This window comes from Leucoraja erinacea, chromosome 4 (genome assembly GCF_028641065.1).
Source record: "Leucoraja erinacea ecotype New England chromosome 4, Leri_hhj_1, whole genome shotgun sequence".
Lineage (NCBI taxonomy): Eukaryota > Metazoa > Chordata > Chondrichthyes > Rajiformes > Rajidae > Leucoraja > Leucoraja erinaceus.
In genome coordinates, this window is record NC_073380.1 from 55,589,332 (window position 1) to 55,606,778 (window position 17,447).

A 17,447-nucleotide genomic window follows, 5' to 3' on the forward strand; every position below is an offset into this window, starting at 1 on the left:
GTTTAATAATACGGACCAATTTAATCCAGTAAAATGGGAAGAGAAACAATTTTATTTTTAAAACCTAGAAAGTAAATTTGAGGCGCAATTTGGTATCACAGGGACAATAGTAACTTATTAAATTACTTAATGTTTATGGTATTGGAATAGAACACATGAGGGATGTTCACCACTACCAGCCAATATACCTGTGCGCATCCCAAAGACGTGGGTTTATAGCTAATCTAGCTTTCCCAATCCGCATATTTCTTTCCCATATTTGAAGTGGCTATTTTCCATCTTTCAACATGAAACTACGATAAATAATATACGATGAATGTAATAAATCTACTTGTTTTTATTGATTAATTGGCTTGAGGAAATGGAAATATTTTAATCCACATAACTATTTTCATTAAAAATTCAATGTCTTCATCCATACCTGCAAATATCTAACCTTGCACAATGTAAATTACACCCCAGAGAGGGACTGTAGTAATATTAACTATAGTGGATAAACACTTGGATATTTCACTTAACGGTTCAGATTTCTGCCAAGGCAGTAAACACTGAAACAGTTCAAGAGTAAAGTTCTCAAAGAATGTTGCATCTGTTACATTACAAATTCTTGCCGCCAGCAGACTCAAAATTGCCACTGGATCACACTGCAATGGTGGAAAAATCATCCGTTACTCAGATCAAAATCTTGCCAACAAACTTTTGGATTAGGCTACCCAAACAATAAAAATGTGAAATAGGGGACAATGGGACCCATTGCAGGAAGATCTCTTACGATATGTGCAACTCAAAATTCTGCTTAAATTACAAAGATTAGATTTTTTTTTTAATTCATCCAAGATGTGATAAATAAAGCAGAAAAAGATTAAGGACAATCTAAAGAGAGGTGAAAACCTTCAGCCGTACTGATGCCTGCTGTGTCAGGATGACCCATTACGCTTGAGAATTGCACCAAGCAATTTTAGTCGATTTTAGACATAAATGCTTTTTTCTATACTTCCCCAGAATTTTCACAAGCCTTTTCTGTTGATGCAATCAAATTATTTCCATCCATTTCTTAAGATCATCTAGTTTTTGCTTCTGTACTTTACTGCAATTTCTATAGATATATATTTATTTCAGAGACACAAGGAACTGCAAATGCTGGATTACAAAAAAAGACACAAAATGCCGGAGTAACTCAACAGATCAGGCAGCATCTCTGGAGAACATGGATAGATGATGCTTCGTGTCAGGATCTTTTTGGAAACATCAGGATTAAAAATCAAAGTCCATCAAAACCTATCCTTAGCCTATGATAAAGCCAAACCTCACACAATATTCCTCTGGTTCCATCAAGCTATCCATTGTAACTAGGAGGTGGTACCGACCTAGCTTTTCTAATTCCCTTTATAAATGCACCCCTCTCCTTCAATATTTCTCTCAGCTCTCAACGTTGAATAAAGTGTTTGTGTCATCAGGTTTTGCCTTGTCTCCTTCACTCTTCCATCCGTCGTGCACTACTTTTTTCTTCTACCAAGAAGACATTTTCTCCGTGCCCACAAAATATCTTCCTTGAATGCTTCCCACTGTCCTGATACTGATTCACCTTAAAATGACATCATACAGTTCACTGTTTGTTCCGCTTTTCAAAAGGTTCACATTGCCGCTAAAACTGGTATTTATTGCCCCCGTCTCATTAAACTTAAAAACATGGTGCGGAGCCATATTCTTGAACTGCTGAAGCACTTCTGACTAGATACTGCACAATGCTAAAAAATATTTTTTTAAAGTTACCAAAATGCTTGAGTAACTCAGCGGTAGACAAAAATGCCAGAGAAACTCAGCGGGTCAAACAGCATCCGTGGAGAACATGAATAAGTAATGTTTCAGGTCAGGACCCTCCTTCAGACTTTTGAGTCTGAACAAACGTGGACAAACATTGTGATGGGTTGGTTAGTAAATTTGCAGACAACATAAAAATTGGTAGAGCTGCGTTCATTGAAAAGATACAGCAGGATATAGTTACAGATATAGGTGGAGTAATGGCAGATGGAGTATGAGGTGTTGCACTTTGGGCGGTCAAATGTAAGGGAAAAGTATACAGTTAATGTCAGGACCCTTCAAAAGCATTGATAAACAGAGGGAACCTGAGGTCTAGGTCCACAGTTCTCTGAATGGAGCAAAACAAGTAAAGGGGCAAAGGTGGTATATTCGATGCTCACCTTCATCAATTGTAGCATTGCGTAAAGAGTAAGGAAGTTATTTTGCGGCCTTCTGTAACTTTGGTTAGGCCACATAAGGAGAATTATATGCAGTTCTGGTCACTTAATAGGAAGGACATGGTAGCTTTGTCGAGGATACTAAGATCTTGCCTGGATTACAGGGTATTTGCTGTAAGGAGGTTGGACAAACAAACGATTGCCAGACGACTCTCAGTGTCCCCGATAAGGATCTGCAATCACTCTTCACAATCGCTCCACTCTTTTTAAATATTGTATCTGTACATAGTGGACGGCTCAATTGTAATGATATATAGTCTTTCCGCTAACTGGACAACATGCAAAAAAAAGCTTTTCACTGTACCTCCGTACACGTGACAATGAACTAAACTAAACTTTTCTCTAGAGCTTCAGAAACTGAGGGGAGACCAGACAGGTTTATAAAATTATGAGAGGCAAAGATAGGGAAGGTAATCAAAACCTTTTTCCCCAGGGTGGAAATGCCAAGTATTAAAGAGCATAGGTTTTAGGTCAGAAGGGGAAAGTTTACAGAAAATGCAAGAGGCAAATTATTTTAAAAACAGAGTGGTGGAACAGATACAATTGTGGTATTTAAGAGGCTTTTGGATAGACACATAAATATGTAGCAAGTGGACGGATATTGATCATATGCGAGCAAAATCAATTAGTTTAATTTGATATCATGTTTGGCGCAGAAAACTTGGTCTTAAGAGTTTGTTCCTGTGCTGCACAGTTCTATGTTCCATGTGATTTAGAAATTAGCCTGCTCGGGATGATTTTCCCATGCTGGGGTTCAACATTAACCAGTCGGACCAGTCCCATAAATATTGTGGCAACAATAGCAGGTCAGAAACTTGGTCTCCTGTGACCTTATGATATTTTTGTCATTATCGGGTCATTACCACAAACTATTAACTTTTTTGGCATCATGATGCCACCTGCTTCCTATTCCAGATTACTTCAGTAACCAAATTTAAATTTCCCAGAGAAGATGGTGAGTTTCAAACCTAGCCTTCCAGATTATAATCCAGATCTCTGGATTAATTACATAAATATTACAAAATACAAAGCAATGTCTGATAATGATGAGAAGCTAACCTTGTTTTTTTCTGTATTTGCTATTTCCTGTCTTGTGAAACATTTATAGATAATAGTTCAACACAAGGATAAGTATCCAAACTCTGGAAAAGCAAACTGACAATCCAGTTCCTTTGTGAATATGCCAACAGGCCCAGAGCAAAATAGATCATAAGACAAATCCAATATGCATTCCCAGGGAATACCAGAGCATCGCACATGAAATTTAAAACATTTCGCACATAATAACACTAAAAACAATTCAGTCCCTGATGGAACAGTATAAATAGTTAAAAGTTCTACATTAAAACATTATAGCATTAAAGACTACAAATCTTCAATTAGCTTCAGGAACAGCATGAGATTTAGCTGGTGCTTTCTGGCTTGCGCACACCAACTGTGTCTCCTAATAATGGCAAAATGAAGAAAATAATTTTTCAAGTTTTCTCATGAAGGCAGATCACGTAACTTTAAATAAAAAAAAAGACAGCAACATCATTTATTTTTCATTTTTAACCATAGCAACTATGTTGAAACTTATGTAGCAACTATTGTTTCTCCGATGAAACACACAAAGTGCTGGAGTAACTCAAGAGTAACTCGGCCCGAAACATCACCTGTTAATTCCCTCCAGAGATGCTGCCTGACCCGCTGAGTTACTCCGACAATGTTTCACTCGAGATTCCAGCAACAGCAGTTTCTTGTGCCTTCATTTTTGGGATACCGGTTCCACAAAGTTGTCATTGGCATACAAACTTTTCATGCTCAACGATCCAAGTTTAATATCTAACATTTAATCACTTAGAATTCGAGGCAACCCCAGCATTACAGAGGACACGATCCTAGTGTACAGTCCGGATTGCAATTTTTCATAATGTAGTTTCATCATCTGCACATGCATCATGAAATAACTGAAAAAATACATTTTGTTTTTATTCATTTACTTTTATCACATAAATTCCGTGAGAGCAAATTTTTAAGTCTCAAGTTCTTTGTGTCATTGTTTGTGAATTCTGTAACAATGTTTCTCTGTTACCCGAACAACTGTAATGCAAGGGGGAGGTGGAGGTCGGTTTCATCATTCTAATTTTTATGTTTACATCAGTTTCCCAGCCATGCAAATTAAAAGTTAACCTCAAGCATATTAATAATATTAAAATTTCTTCAACACTTTTCCTTTCCAGTTTCTTTGTACTGAATTAATTTCCAAAAATATGACTTTTGCTTTGTAACCATTTTTCCCCTTTACTTTTGCTTTTGATTCCAACTAATATAAGAGATTGGACCTAATTTCTGTGCATTTGTCAGCTAATTTGTTTATATTATCTACACATTTGTTGGACGATCACTCAACACGCTGTCTTCAAAACTCCTATATTTAGTTTCCACTTATGTCTTTTAGCTTGGACATTCGTTTATCTACGCTATGAGCTGCTATCATCTTATACATCATAAATGTCGTTAAATTTATTTTTTAATAGTGTTTTTGACTGTGTATATGTGGGGGGCGGGGGGGGGGGGGAACCTTTGTAAAAATCCCTTCCCTGAATGGGAGACCCGACCTTTTTCCTTTTTCCTGTCGGGTCTCCGTTGTCGTTGGGGCCTAGCGCCGTGGAGCGGTCTCCAGCCTGAACGACCTGGAGGCTCCAGTCACGGAGCTGCGGAGCTGCGGTCCTACTTACCATCGTGGGGCTGGCCGGCATCGGAGCGTGGGGAGCGGTGGTGACTCGCTGCTGCGGCCCGACTATGGAGCTCGGAGGCTCCAGCTGCAGCAGCAGGTCCGGTGGACTGGGACATCGGGAGCTCGCGGGTCCAGGTGGAGAGACCGCTTACCGGAGCTCCCGCAACGCGACTTCTCTAGCCCGTGTCGCGGGGTTGGAACGACCCGGAGCTGGGCCGTACAACGCCCGGCGCAGCTTCATGGCCGTGGGACATTCCAGCGCCCGCTGGGGGCTCCAACTTCGTGACATTTAGACCGGGAGCGGGGCCGTACATCGCCCCGCGCGGCCTAAAAATGGCCGTGGGACTTATCATCACCCGCCTGGGGCTTCGACATCGGGAGAGAAATGAGAACAGGGGAGAGAAAAGACTTTGCCTGTCATCACAGTGGGTTCACTGTGATGGATGTTTTTGTAAATTGAATTGTGTGTATGTCTGTAGGAAATTGTCTTTGCTTGTATGGCTGTGGAAACGGAGTTTCGTTTGAACCTCATTGAGGTTCAAATGACATGTAATAAATATTGATTGATATTGATATTGATTAAAAAAAAAAAATGCTGGAGTATTACTAAAACTAAGATCTTGACCACTTTCTGACTTTCTGTTTCATGATTTCTGATAGACGCCGCCACTTACGGCCGTCATTTTTGGCAACCTCGCTCAGAGTCCACCTCCGCCGAATTGGACCGGAGAATTTTTCCCATCGATGAAATAGCAGAGGGGGAGGGAATATAAAACCCGGATTTGGCATGCCTCACTCAGTCTCTGCGAGATGGAGGAAGTGAGAGGGTCACGGCTCTCTGAGCTGCGAATAACACTGAACGCACGTCTACTCGACGGTGAGTCCCCGCGATGTGGTTGTAAAACTTTTGCCAAATTGTTTGTCTTGGCTCTTAAAAAATGTTTTCAGAAAATGTATTGATTGTAAAGTGTTTGCCGAATTGTTTGTCTTGGCTTTTAAAAAAATGTTTTCAGAAAATGTATTGGTTGTAAAGTGTTTTGCCAAAGTGTTTGCCAAATTGTTTGTCTTGGCTTTTAAAATGGTTGCAAGAGTTTTTGGATGGATAAAGCGCGAATAAACATTTTATTAGATCAGGACTGTGTTTAATTGCAAAATTGGTGCTCATTCCGTGACTTCCGTGGTAAGATGGCGCCGATTACATCATTTCCGGTTGGCGGCAAGCTGGCGTCAAGTGCGTTATTTCCGGTTCGTGGCAAGAAGTGAGAGGGTTCCATCTTAAAAATCGAGATGCAGGAAAACAACTGAGCGTCTCATGGGATGGCCACAAACTCTCCAACCACTTCCACCCCGTGTACCTCGGAGCCAGTTTCTTGCAGACAGTCCCACCTCTCCAGGCAACCAAAGAAACAGCAAGGACCAACATCTGGAAAGATGAATGGAACCAGCTCAACACACGAGCCCACGACTGGATGGAGAGAGGAATCACTCCGACTGAATGCCTCGCCAGCGGGCACGACCTCCCATGGCCAACCTGGAAGACCCTCAACAGATTACGAGTGGAGCAGGGGAGGTACAAAGCACTTATGAAAGCATGGAACTACCAGGCAGAAGACACATGCAGCTGTGGAGCAGTACAGATAATGTCCCACCTACTGGAGTGTGACGACGCTCCCCAGTGCAGCCCCCAGGACCTGGCTGACCCGACACGACCAGCTATGACCTGCGCCAGATACTGGCAGAACGACATCTGAGATTGCAACAGACTCGAAGAAGAAGAAGAAGACTGCTCTGTCTATGGTGTGTTTGTTGGATGTTATTTAAAGCACATTTTTGCTTCAGTAGCAGCAGCCTCTACAGGAGGCTTTAAACGTTTGAATCATTCGGTTTACATACTGTATGTTCACCACGTTCTGAAGTTACTTGGCATTTTAGTATTGGTTGTGAGTGTGTGTGAGTGAGTGTGTGTATGAGAGTCTGTATGTGAATGTGTGTGGGAGTCTGTGTGTGTGTGTCTGTGAGTGAGTGTGTGTCTGTGAGTGATTGTGTGTGTGTGAGTCTGTGTGTGTGTGAGTGTGTGTGTGTGGGAGTGAGTCTGTGTGGGTGTGTGTGTGAGTCTGTGTGTGTGAATGAGTCTGTGGGAATCCGTGTGCGTGTGTGTGTGTGTGTGTGTCTGAGAGTCTGTGTGTGTGTGTGTATAGGGGGGTTGCACATTAGGTCACCGGGTCAAAGGGTTTGACGCATGGAGCCTCTCAATCCATCTGGAGGACATCGCAGCTTCCAGTATATGTTGTTAAACACGAAACGCGTACTAACTGTTAAAACGCCAAAATGGTGAATTTTTGCGCTGTAAATAATTGTGGAAGTCGGGGTAACCGTGAGAGACATCGATCCTACTTCAGAATTCCAAGAGTGAAGAGAAATGAAGGTAAAGAGAAGCGCGAGATGAAGGGACAACAACAGCTAAAGTGCTTGGCAAACAATGGCTATGCAGATATCAAGATAGAAAATATTGGGAATTATCGCATTTTCTCACTGCATTTCATCAACAGCAGGGCTGGCCCTAAGCCGATTGGACCGATTGCTCCCAATTGGGCCCCGGAGCTAAGGGGGCCCCGCGCTAGAGTAATCAAAAGATCCGAGAGCTCCGCTCTAGGATCAATTGGAGCAAAGATCTTATTGCGCGCAAGATGGTCCACTCCTGCGAAATACAATGGACTGACGTGTAATACGCACCGGAGCGTAACTTCTTGCTGCGTTGCGTGGGAACAGTTTATGTGTTTTTAAATGTTTTAAATGTTTTTTACAATTTTCTTTTTAAACGGCACATACCTTGTACAGGGAGGAACTGCAGATGCTGGTTTGAACCGAAGACAGACACAGAAGGCTGGAGTAAATCAGCGGATCAGGCAGCATCTCTGGAGAGGACCAGGTGATATTTCGGGTCGACTTTTTCAATAGCTGCCATGAAGGGAGAAGCGCCGGCACCAAGAGCGAGCGATCGAGAAGACACATGGACGGACGATCATAGAGCGGCATAGGTGGACATTTCGGGTCAAGACCCTTCTTCAGACTGACATTCAAGGGAAAGGGAAATGGGAGATATAGGCGTTTCTTCCAGATTCCAGATTCATTTGTCCATAGTACCGTCCACATCTCTTGCTCCTCTTTCCCCTGACTCAGTCTGAAGAAGGGTCTCGATCTGAAACGTCACCTATGCCGCTCTATGATCTTCGCTTTCGGCCGTCTGTCCACGCTGTCGCTCGCTCTTGGTGCCGGCGCTTCTCCCCTCAGACTCCGCCAAACACACACACACAGCATGTCCGGCAGATCAGTGCGGGCCAAGACTACGAGCAGCTATGAGGAGCAGAGCGAAGGATGACATCAAACGGGTCATGGCAGCTATCGAAAAAGTACGGAAATGGTAAGGGGGAAATAAAAAAACCCGAAGGAAATAGATGTTTAACAAAATAAAGTGAGGCCGGCGATCGTTCCGTGTCCGTGTCGGAGGGAAGGGGGGGGGGGAGTTCCTCTTTCCCCTGACGCCCAACCTGCGGCAATTTTTGTCTATCTTGTAATCTCTCAGCTTTGCTTTGGAGTAATCAACTCTCGGCTCGGGTAGATCTATCCTGGGTGGAGGGGGGAGTGAGAGTAGAGGGGTAGTGGGGGAAGAAAGGGGTAGACGGGGAGAGGGGTGTGAGGGGGAATGGAGAAGAGGGAGCTGCCCTCACGGTCCCGGGGCAGCGCTCCCGCCCCTCCAGTCACCGTGCTTCACGCACAAAGCCCCGGCTCCCCCCCTCACTCTCCCCGGGAAGACGCAGTGAACAATACAGGAAGGGCCGGGCCGGGGGTTGGAGCAACGTTTATCCCTCCCTTCTCTCCTTCCCTCCATCTATCCTCTCTCTTTTCCCTTCTCTCCTTCCTTCCCTCCCTTCTTTCTCTCTTTCCCTCCCTCCCTTCTTTCTCTACTTCCTTCACTCCCTTCTCTCCTCCCTCCATGTCCGGTGGGCGGCGCGACTCACGTCGCAGCGGCCTCTGCAGTCCATCTGTCATTTTATTATTTTTTGTCTTGTTTCAATGTGGTTTTTATTTTTTTTGACGGGGTATTTTTCCTTGTCGGGTCTCCGTTGTCGTTGGGGCCGAGGAACGTGGAGCGGCCTCCAGCAGGAACGACCTAGGGCTCCAGTCGCGGAGCCTGCGTACCACTCACCATCATAGAGCTGGCCGAGTTCGGAGCGGGTGGAGCTGTGGTGGCGCGCTGCTGTGACCCAACCCCGGAGATTCGGAGGCTTACCGCAGGTCTGGTAGACAGTAGCACCGGGAGCCCGCGGGTCCCTGCTGGGAGACCGCTTTTCGGGGCTTCCGCAACGGCGACTTCACGCGCCCGAGTTGCGGGGTTGAAGAGTACCTGGAGCGGGGTCTTACATCACCGCTCAGCGCGGCTTGGAATGGCTGCGGGACTTTGCTAGCGCCCGCCGGCGGCTCCAACACCAAGACCCAGAGAGTGGCCTTGCACCACCCGGCGCGGCGTTAATGGCCGCGGGACAATTACCATCGCCCGCCGGGGGCTTTGACTCTGACATCGGAAGGGGAATGGGGAGTGCAGGGGAGGGATAAGTTTTTGCCTTCCATCACAGCGAGGAGGAGATGCGCTGTGATGGATGTTTGTGTAAATTGTGTTGTGTCTTGATTCTTTCTGCAGAAACAACATTTCTGACTGGGGTTCAAATGACAAATAAAATTGTATTGTATTGTATTGTATTCTCTCCCTCCCTCCCTTCTCTCCCTCCCTCCTCTCTCTCCTTCCGACCCACACCCACACACACATAACGCAAAGACAACTAACACACACACATCATGCACAGACAACGAATCCACACACAACTAACACACACACACAACTAACTTATGATGGGGTAGAAGCCCAAAGGGTAAGATACGTGAAAAGAAAGAGATTAGTTAAAACAAATGTAGATCCCTTGCAGTCAGAAAAAGGTGAGTTGATCATGGGGAACAAGGATATGGCGGACCAATTGAATAACTACTTTGGTTCCGTCTTCACTAAGGAAGACGCCAATAATTAGTTGATTTTCCAGGCCGGGAAGTAGTTGGGTAAATTGAATGGATTAAAGGCCGAAAATCCCCAAAAAAAAAAAATTTCATAGTTCAGTCACTCAAAAACAGATTGGGTAGTTCCTGAAACTGTGTACTTTTTTCAGAGGTGATCCACACATGGGGAATTGTTACTTCTAGGCTAACATGTATGGTATTATATTAAAATGTAGCTAGATCTGTTTATTAAAGATGGGGATCGCAGCACTTTTTGGCAAAGTTTGAAATCATTTGGACAAAGTCAGCATGGATTTACGAAAGGTAAATCATGTCTGACCTTATAGACTTCTCCTTCTTTCTTTTCATTTTCGAGGATGTAAAGTAGTAGCGTGGATAGGGGGAACCATTTGGATGTGGTGTATCTGGACAGGGCTTTGACAAGGGAACCTAGTATACAAACTTAAAGCTCACAATATTGGGGTTCAGTATTGATGTGGATAGCACTTCAAACTAGGAGTAAACGGGTCCTTTTCACAATGGAGGCAACAGTGGGGTACCGCAGGCTATTTGGGACCCCAGCTCTTTTATTATTAATGATTTGGATGAGGGAATTGAAGGCAATATCCCCAAGTTTGCGGATGACACTAAGCTGGGGGGCAGTGTTAGCTGTGAGGAGGATGCTAGGAGACTGCAAGGTGACTTGGATAGGCTGGGTGAGTGGGCAAATGTTTGGCAGATGCAGTATAATGTGGATAAATGTGAGGTTTCCATTTTGGTGGCAAACACGGGAAAAGGACTATTACCTTAAATGGTGGCCGATTGGGGGAAAGGGGGAGATGCAAGACCTGGGTGTCATGTACACCAGTCATTGAAGGTCTGCATGTGCAGCAGGCAGTAAAGAAAGCGAAGTTTTATGTTAGCTTTCATTGCAAAAGGATTTGAGTATATTTTGAGCAGGGATTCTACTGCAGTTGTACAGGTCTTGAGAACACACCCGTACAGTTTTGGTCCTTTGAATAGGATATTGCCATGTGCAGAATTTGACTGATTCCTGGGATGTATGTCTTATGAAAAAGCTAACTTGGTTTATACTCCATTTCCTTGAGAGGGGCTTCTTATAGAAACTTACAAAATTCTTAAGGGTTGGACAGGCTAGATGCAGGAAGATTGTTTCCGATGTTAGGGAAGTCCAGGACAAGGGGTCACAGCTTAAGGATAAGGGGGAAATCCTTTAAAACCGAGATGAGAAGAACTTTTTTCACACAGAGAGTGGTGAATCTCTGGAACTCTCTGCCACAGAGGGTAGTTGAGGCCGGTTCATTTATATTTTTAGATGTGGCCCTTGTGGCTAAAATCCCATGGAGAGAAACGTATGAGCTGATTTGGATGATCAATGATCATATTTTAGGCTCGAAGTCATGGATTTATTTCTACTGATGGGGCTGAACCCCAAATTTAATGCCTGGAATCGCCAATTGATTTTCCAGGCTCTAGTTAATTAAAAAAAAAAAAAAATTCATTTCAGTCACTAAAACAATTGGTATTGTAACTGTGTACTTTTCAGAGGTGATCCACATATTTTGTTTGTTACTTCTAGGCTTACATGTATGCAATTTTATATTAAAATGTAGCTCAGATCTGTTTGGTCCATTAACTCGCAGGCACTTTTTAAGCGCATATTTTGACTACTTTCCATTCTACCATAGAGATATAAATGGACTTTATTTGCATTTCTATGATTCTACAGGACTTGACTGGGAACCTGGGGCTCACCAAAATTGTTCCCAATTGGGCCCCGCACTTCCTAAGACCGGCCCTGATCAACAGTGAGACATTATTTATGTTTTTTCTTGATTCCGTATCTAAAAAATTTGAAGAGATAAACCTGGGTTTTAAAATCGGCCCCGCTACGAAGTGGAAACAAAAAGTCAGTGCTTAGCTGCATTTATCATGAACAAAATCTCCAGTGTGTGGAAGCGTAAGTTTTCATCAGTATGCTATTGAGATGGGTCGTGGCAAATAATAAAATGCCTGACAGCTTAAACACCCACTCCCTTTCAATAGGATATTGTCAATTTGCTGAGGTTGATTATGTCCAATTAATAGCTAACAATTATGCCATTCCTTGGCTTTCATCCGAGTAAAATGTAATTCAAAACCCATGTATTTTTTAATGATAAATTTAGCTTCAGAGGCGTTTTCTTTTTTATGTAAAAACCCACTTGAGAACCATGGGCGATTTTAAAATTTTACAGTCAGATTTATCACTTCTGAAACTCTTTAGATGCCAGAATCAAGAAAAAACACAAATAATGCCTTACTGTTGATGAAATGCAGTGAGCAAACGCGATAATTCCCAATAATTTCAATCTCGATATCTGCATGGCCAATGTTCGCCAAGCACTTTGGCTGTTGTTGTCCCTTCAGCTCTCGCTTCTATCTGTGTTTCTCCTCACTTTTGGAATTCTGAAGTAGGTAAATGTCTCTTATCCCGTTTCCATAAGTATTTACAGCGCAGTGACCCATTTCAGCGGGTTTGTGCCCGCTGCTGGAAACAATGGTCAGTGCTTACCTGCAGTTCATCGCGTGTACTCCAATTGGCAGAGCGTAGAAACAGTACGGGTCACGAGTCGTGACCCGACTGCCATGCAACCTCCCTATATGTGTGTGTGTGTGTGTGTGTGTGTGTGTGTGTGTGTGTGTGTGTGTGTGTGTGTGTGTGTGTGTGTCTGTGTGTGTGTGTGTGTGTGTGTGTGTGTGTGTGTGTGTGTGTGTGTGTGTGTGTGTGTGTGTGTGTGTGTGTGTGTGTGTGTGTGTGTGTGTGTGTGTGTGTGTGTGTGTGTGTGTGTGTGTGTGTGTGTGTGTGTGTGTGTGTGTGTGTGTGTGTGTGTGTGTGTGTGTGTGTGTGTGTGTGTGTGTGTGTGTGTCAGTGTGTGTGTCTGTGTGTGTGTGTGTGTGTGTGTGTGTGTGTGTGTGTGTGTGTGTGTGTGTGTGTGTGTGTGTGTGTGTGTGTGTGTGTGTGTGTGTGTGTGTGTGTGTATGTGTCTGTGTGTGTCTGTGTGTGTGTGTGTGTGTGTGTGTGTGTCTTTGTGTGTGTCTGAGAGTCTGTGTGTATGTGTGTGAATGTGTGTCTGAGAGTCTGTGTGTGTGTGTGTGTGTGTGTGTGTGTGTGTCTGTGTCTGTGTGTGTGTGTGGTGTTTGTGTTTGCTGTGTGTGTGTGTGTGTGTATGTGTGTGTGTGTGTGATGTTTGTGTGTGGGTGTGTGAGAGTGTGTGTGTGTGTGTGTGTGTGAATCTGTGTGTGTGTGTGTGTGAATCTGTATGTGTGTGTGTGTGTGTGTGTGTGTGTGTGTGTGTGTGTGTGTGTGTGTGTGTGTGTGTGTGTGTGTGTGTGTGTGTGTGTGTGTGTGTGTGTGTGTGTGTGTGTGTGTGTGTGTGTGTGTGTGTGTGTGTGAGAGGTGTGTGTGTGTGAGTGTCTGTGTGTGTGTGAGTGTCTGTGTGAGGTGGAGGGTGTGTGTGTGATCAACAAATAACAAATAGTACAAATAGTATAGTCTTTCGTAGTTCAGAGCTTATTCATTATGTTTAATAGCCTGATGGCTGTCAGGAAGAAGCTGTTCCTCAATGTGGATGTTACAGTTTTCGATTACAAAAGTCAGACGTGACTCCAGAAGTCGGGCATAAGTCAGTCAGTCCACAAGCCGTGATTCAGTCTGTCAGTCTAGAGGCCGTGAGTCAGTCAGTCCAGAGACCATGAGTTAGTCCCAAGGCAGTGAGTGAGTCCAGAGGCCATGAGTAGGTCGCTCCCCGTCCCCCCCCCCCCCCACCACCCCTTAAAACCCCCACCTCAAGACACTGCCCTCCGCCCGGCTATAGGATGCTCGTCCTCCTGACGACGCCCCCACCCCCCGCTGCAGGACACCCCCCCTCCCTCATCAGCCCCCGCCTGAAGCCGTCCCCCTCCCTCGGCTGCTGGACGTTTGCCACCCCCCACCCCACCCCGACAGCACACGCCTCAAAAAAATGTTTTGCACAATTTCTTCAATGAGTCCAGAGGATTGAGAATTACAACAAAACAATGGAATTCTTTAATTTGCCACAACCAAGAAATGGAAGGATGCACCTTGATGATGACAATCCAGAATTGTTGCAGGAATTGCAATATGATAGAACTGAACAACAGCAATTTGTTGAGGAGAATGGGCCTCTGCTGAATGCTGAGCAGAGAGCAGTGTATGCACTCAATTTAACAGAAGGTGAAGACATTCCCCTTCAACAGACCCAATTCCCCATTCAATCAAGTTTTGCTATGACGATCCATAAAGCACAAGGACAAACAATGCAGAAGGTGTTGATCTACCTCGACAAACCGGTATTTCAGCATGCAAAACTATGTGTCTCTTAGCCGAGGAAAGATGAAGGGAAATGTCAAAGTTTTCTTGAAGGATGGAACATCGACCAAGAATGTTGTCATTAAAAGCATGCTTCATTGAATGATGACTTCTGAGATAAATTCTCAGATTTTCTTTGTTAAAATTTGACCGCTCAATCTCAATTTAAATTCTCTTTTTTTTTTATCAACAGCAAAGAGACATAAAGACACAGTGAGCAGCAACAAGAGACACAACAAGAAATAACTTAATAATTCTTATCTTTAACATTTAAATTGTTCTTATATTTTAAGTCATTCACATTTTCAACTTTAATAAACCCTTTTTCCACTTTTCATGCCTGCGTGTTCTTCATCACAATGGGAACCTAACAGGCAGGAATGGATGCTCTGTGGGAGAGCCACTAAGGTTGTGGGGAGATGGACTGAATGCGTGGGGGGGTGAAGGGAGGAGGGGTGACTGAGTGAACCGCAGCGTACCAGGTGTGAGTGACTGCACTGCCAGCCCACCAGCCGTGAGTAAGTGAACTGCTAGCCCACCAGCTGTCAGCGACTGAACTGCCAGCCCACGCCGTGAGTGACTGCACTGCCAGCCCACGAGCCGTGAGTAAGTGAACTGCCAGCCCACCAGTTGTAAGTGACTGAACTGCCAGCCCAAAAATCCATTCGGCCCACAATGTCCACACTAGCCCTCTGGAAGCCAGTCCCTTTGGCCCACAACACCCATACTAGTGCAACAGCCCCCCCCCCCCCCCCCCCCCCCCCCCCCCCCCCCCCCAACGGTCCCACTTGGTCTAGTTCCTTTCAGAAATCAACTTCAATGCTCCATAGATTTTGTAGTTAATTAAAAAAATTACAGTAATAGTCCTTCCCAATTAACGACAGTTGATTATAATTGAAAGTTATTGATCCCACTGTAGTCATAAATTTTCCAACGTAATGCATACAATGAACCAAAAAAAATTGAACATTTATTTGTAATGTGCACGGAACTAAATTGGCTGTGAACTACTTGCTGCAGCTTTACAAATACATTTGGAACAACAACAAATAAATATGCAATAAATTGTCAGTTATTCGAAACCAGTCTCCTGAAAAAATGGCATATGTTTCATAACCACAGCAATTAGTTTACAATACTGATGCTGTCCACAATTACATTTGTACCTGTCAAAATGCATTATATATCATCGCTTACCCTCATTGGATGGATGTCTGCATAGGGTGGTTTGCCTTCTGCCATTTCAATTGCAGTGATTCCTAAAGACCAGATATCTGCAACACAATTGTAGCCTATTTCTTGGATCACTTCTGGGGCCATCCAAAATGGTGTTCCTATCACTGTGTTGCGTTTTGCCATTGTATCCTGTGAAACACATTTGATTTAATATCACTAACTAGCAAAGAAATGTTAAAAATTGAGTGAAATTGTAAACCCTCGTTCTTCAAGATAGTTGCCAAAATGTTAATAAATGTTCAAACCTTCTTTTCTAATATGCTCAATGAGCAGAATGGCTTCCATTAATGTTTATGGGAAAATGGAAAAAAGACTTAGTATGAAGTACTTATAGGTACAATACGATATGTTGAAGTCACACACAATTTGGCTTCGTTCGTGTATATTAATTTATGCTACTACATAAAAGAAAATATTAATTCATTTTATCCATTGATGAAAATCCAAAAGGGATTGAACAATGGTTTTGCAACTCTGGTGGTACACTAGCATCTCCCCTTGAGAGCTGATGAAAATGATCATTTCAACTGCTTCCGCAGAGCATCAGCCAGTATCCCATTTGAGTTATGGGGAGGGGGTGGCTGAAATTTCAGCTGCATATGTTTCTTATTCAGATGAGCCATTACATGTTAGAGCTAACAGAGATCCAATTGCAGTGTAACTAGAGTGAAAACAAATAACATGATTTTTTTTAAACAAAGAACAAATAACTTAGAGTTTGCATAACTTTCCCAGAGTTGAATAAATAATTATTTTATTTTGGAAATGTGATCCTAATAAAATTGAATAGGAGAATCTTAAGGCTAAAGTCTTGCAGGGACCAAATAAGTATTCGGCATTAAATGCTACTTGTAAGAATGTATTGCAAGATAGTAATGTCATTTGAAAATATGAAAAAAAATTTAAGATGCAAGAAAGAAAATATGTTTTCAGAGAATGTTAAAATATGTTATTCCCTTACGGAACGGGTTCCCAACCTTTTTCGTCCCATTTACCCCAGACAACTTTAATAGCACATAACAATGTCATTTCACATATTTATGAACAACTAATGATGAACAGTTACCAGTATACCAGAACCAAACACAGTCAGTCAATGAGAAAAAATATGTACAAATCCAGAATCGACAAATTTACCCCATGGGTAAGCAAAATTTACCTCCGGGGGTAAATTTACCTCAGATTAGGGACCCTTGCCCTACAGCTTCTGTATTCATGCATTATTTCCACATGGCACTCATTCATCCTGTGCAGATTTTATATTGACTGGGTTATGTTTACGTGGATTATGAATCCGACATTGTCTGAACCACTAGTAACTTGTTAGATAATATTTGATAGACCCATTCTGAATATTGGTAGATTTGTAGTAAGCAAGCTCATTGACCGAAAAAGCAGTTAAAAAGAAATAATCTTGAGCTGCATGTTTCATGAAGTAATAAAATGAGTAGTAATATATATTGAACGGTTACATTATTATTAATAGACAGAAATATAGTTAAACATACCAAGAACCCAACAGTACAACTAAACCTGAACAACTTTTTCCTATGGCTCTGCTTCAGAACAACTTAGATGCAGGCTTCTGCAGCTTGATAGCAAAGCTAATCATTTTTAAACACAGCTCTTTTAAAAAGATTCTTGTTTCAAAACAAGTGGACCTACATTATTCTTGATTACATGGCAGAAAAATATACTCAGTATATTCTGGCGTCCAACCTTATTCACATTAGCACCTCTCAATTTCCCTTCCAGTTCTCTCTGATCGTAATAAGGTGGTAAGCTATTGTATATT

The 17,447-nt window shown here is 43.1% G+C and overlaps 1 protein-coding gene across 1 annotated transcript in view; it reads right to left on the bottom strand.

Moving 5' to 3' along the window:
• stk3 (serine/threonine kinase 3 (STE20 homolog, yeast)) overlaps nt 1-17,447 on the bottom strand; it is a 252,149-nt gene that overhangs the window by 177,365 nt on the left and 57,337 nt on the right. The window contains 1 exon segment of the mRNA XM_055633459.1: nt 15,614-15,781. Coding sequence (XP_055489434.1) covers nt 15,614-15,781 — 168 coding nt within the window.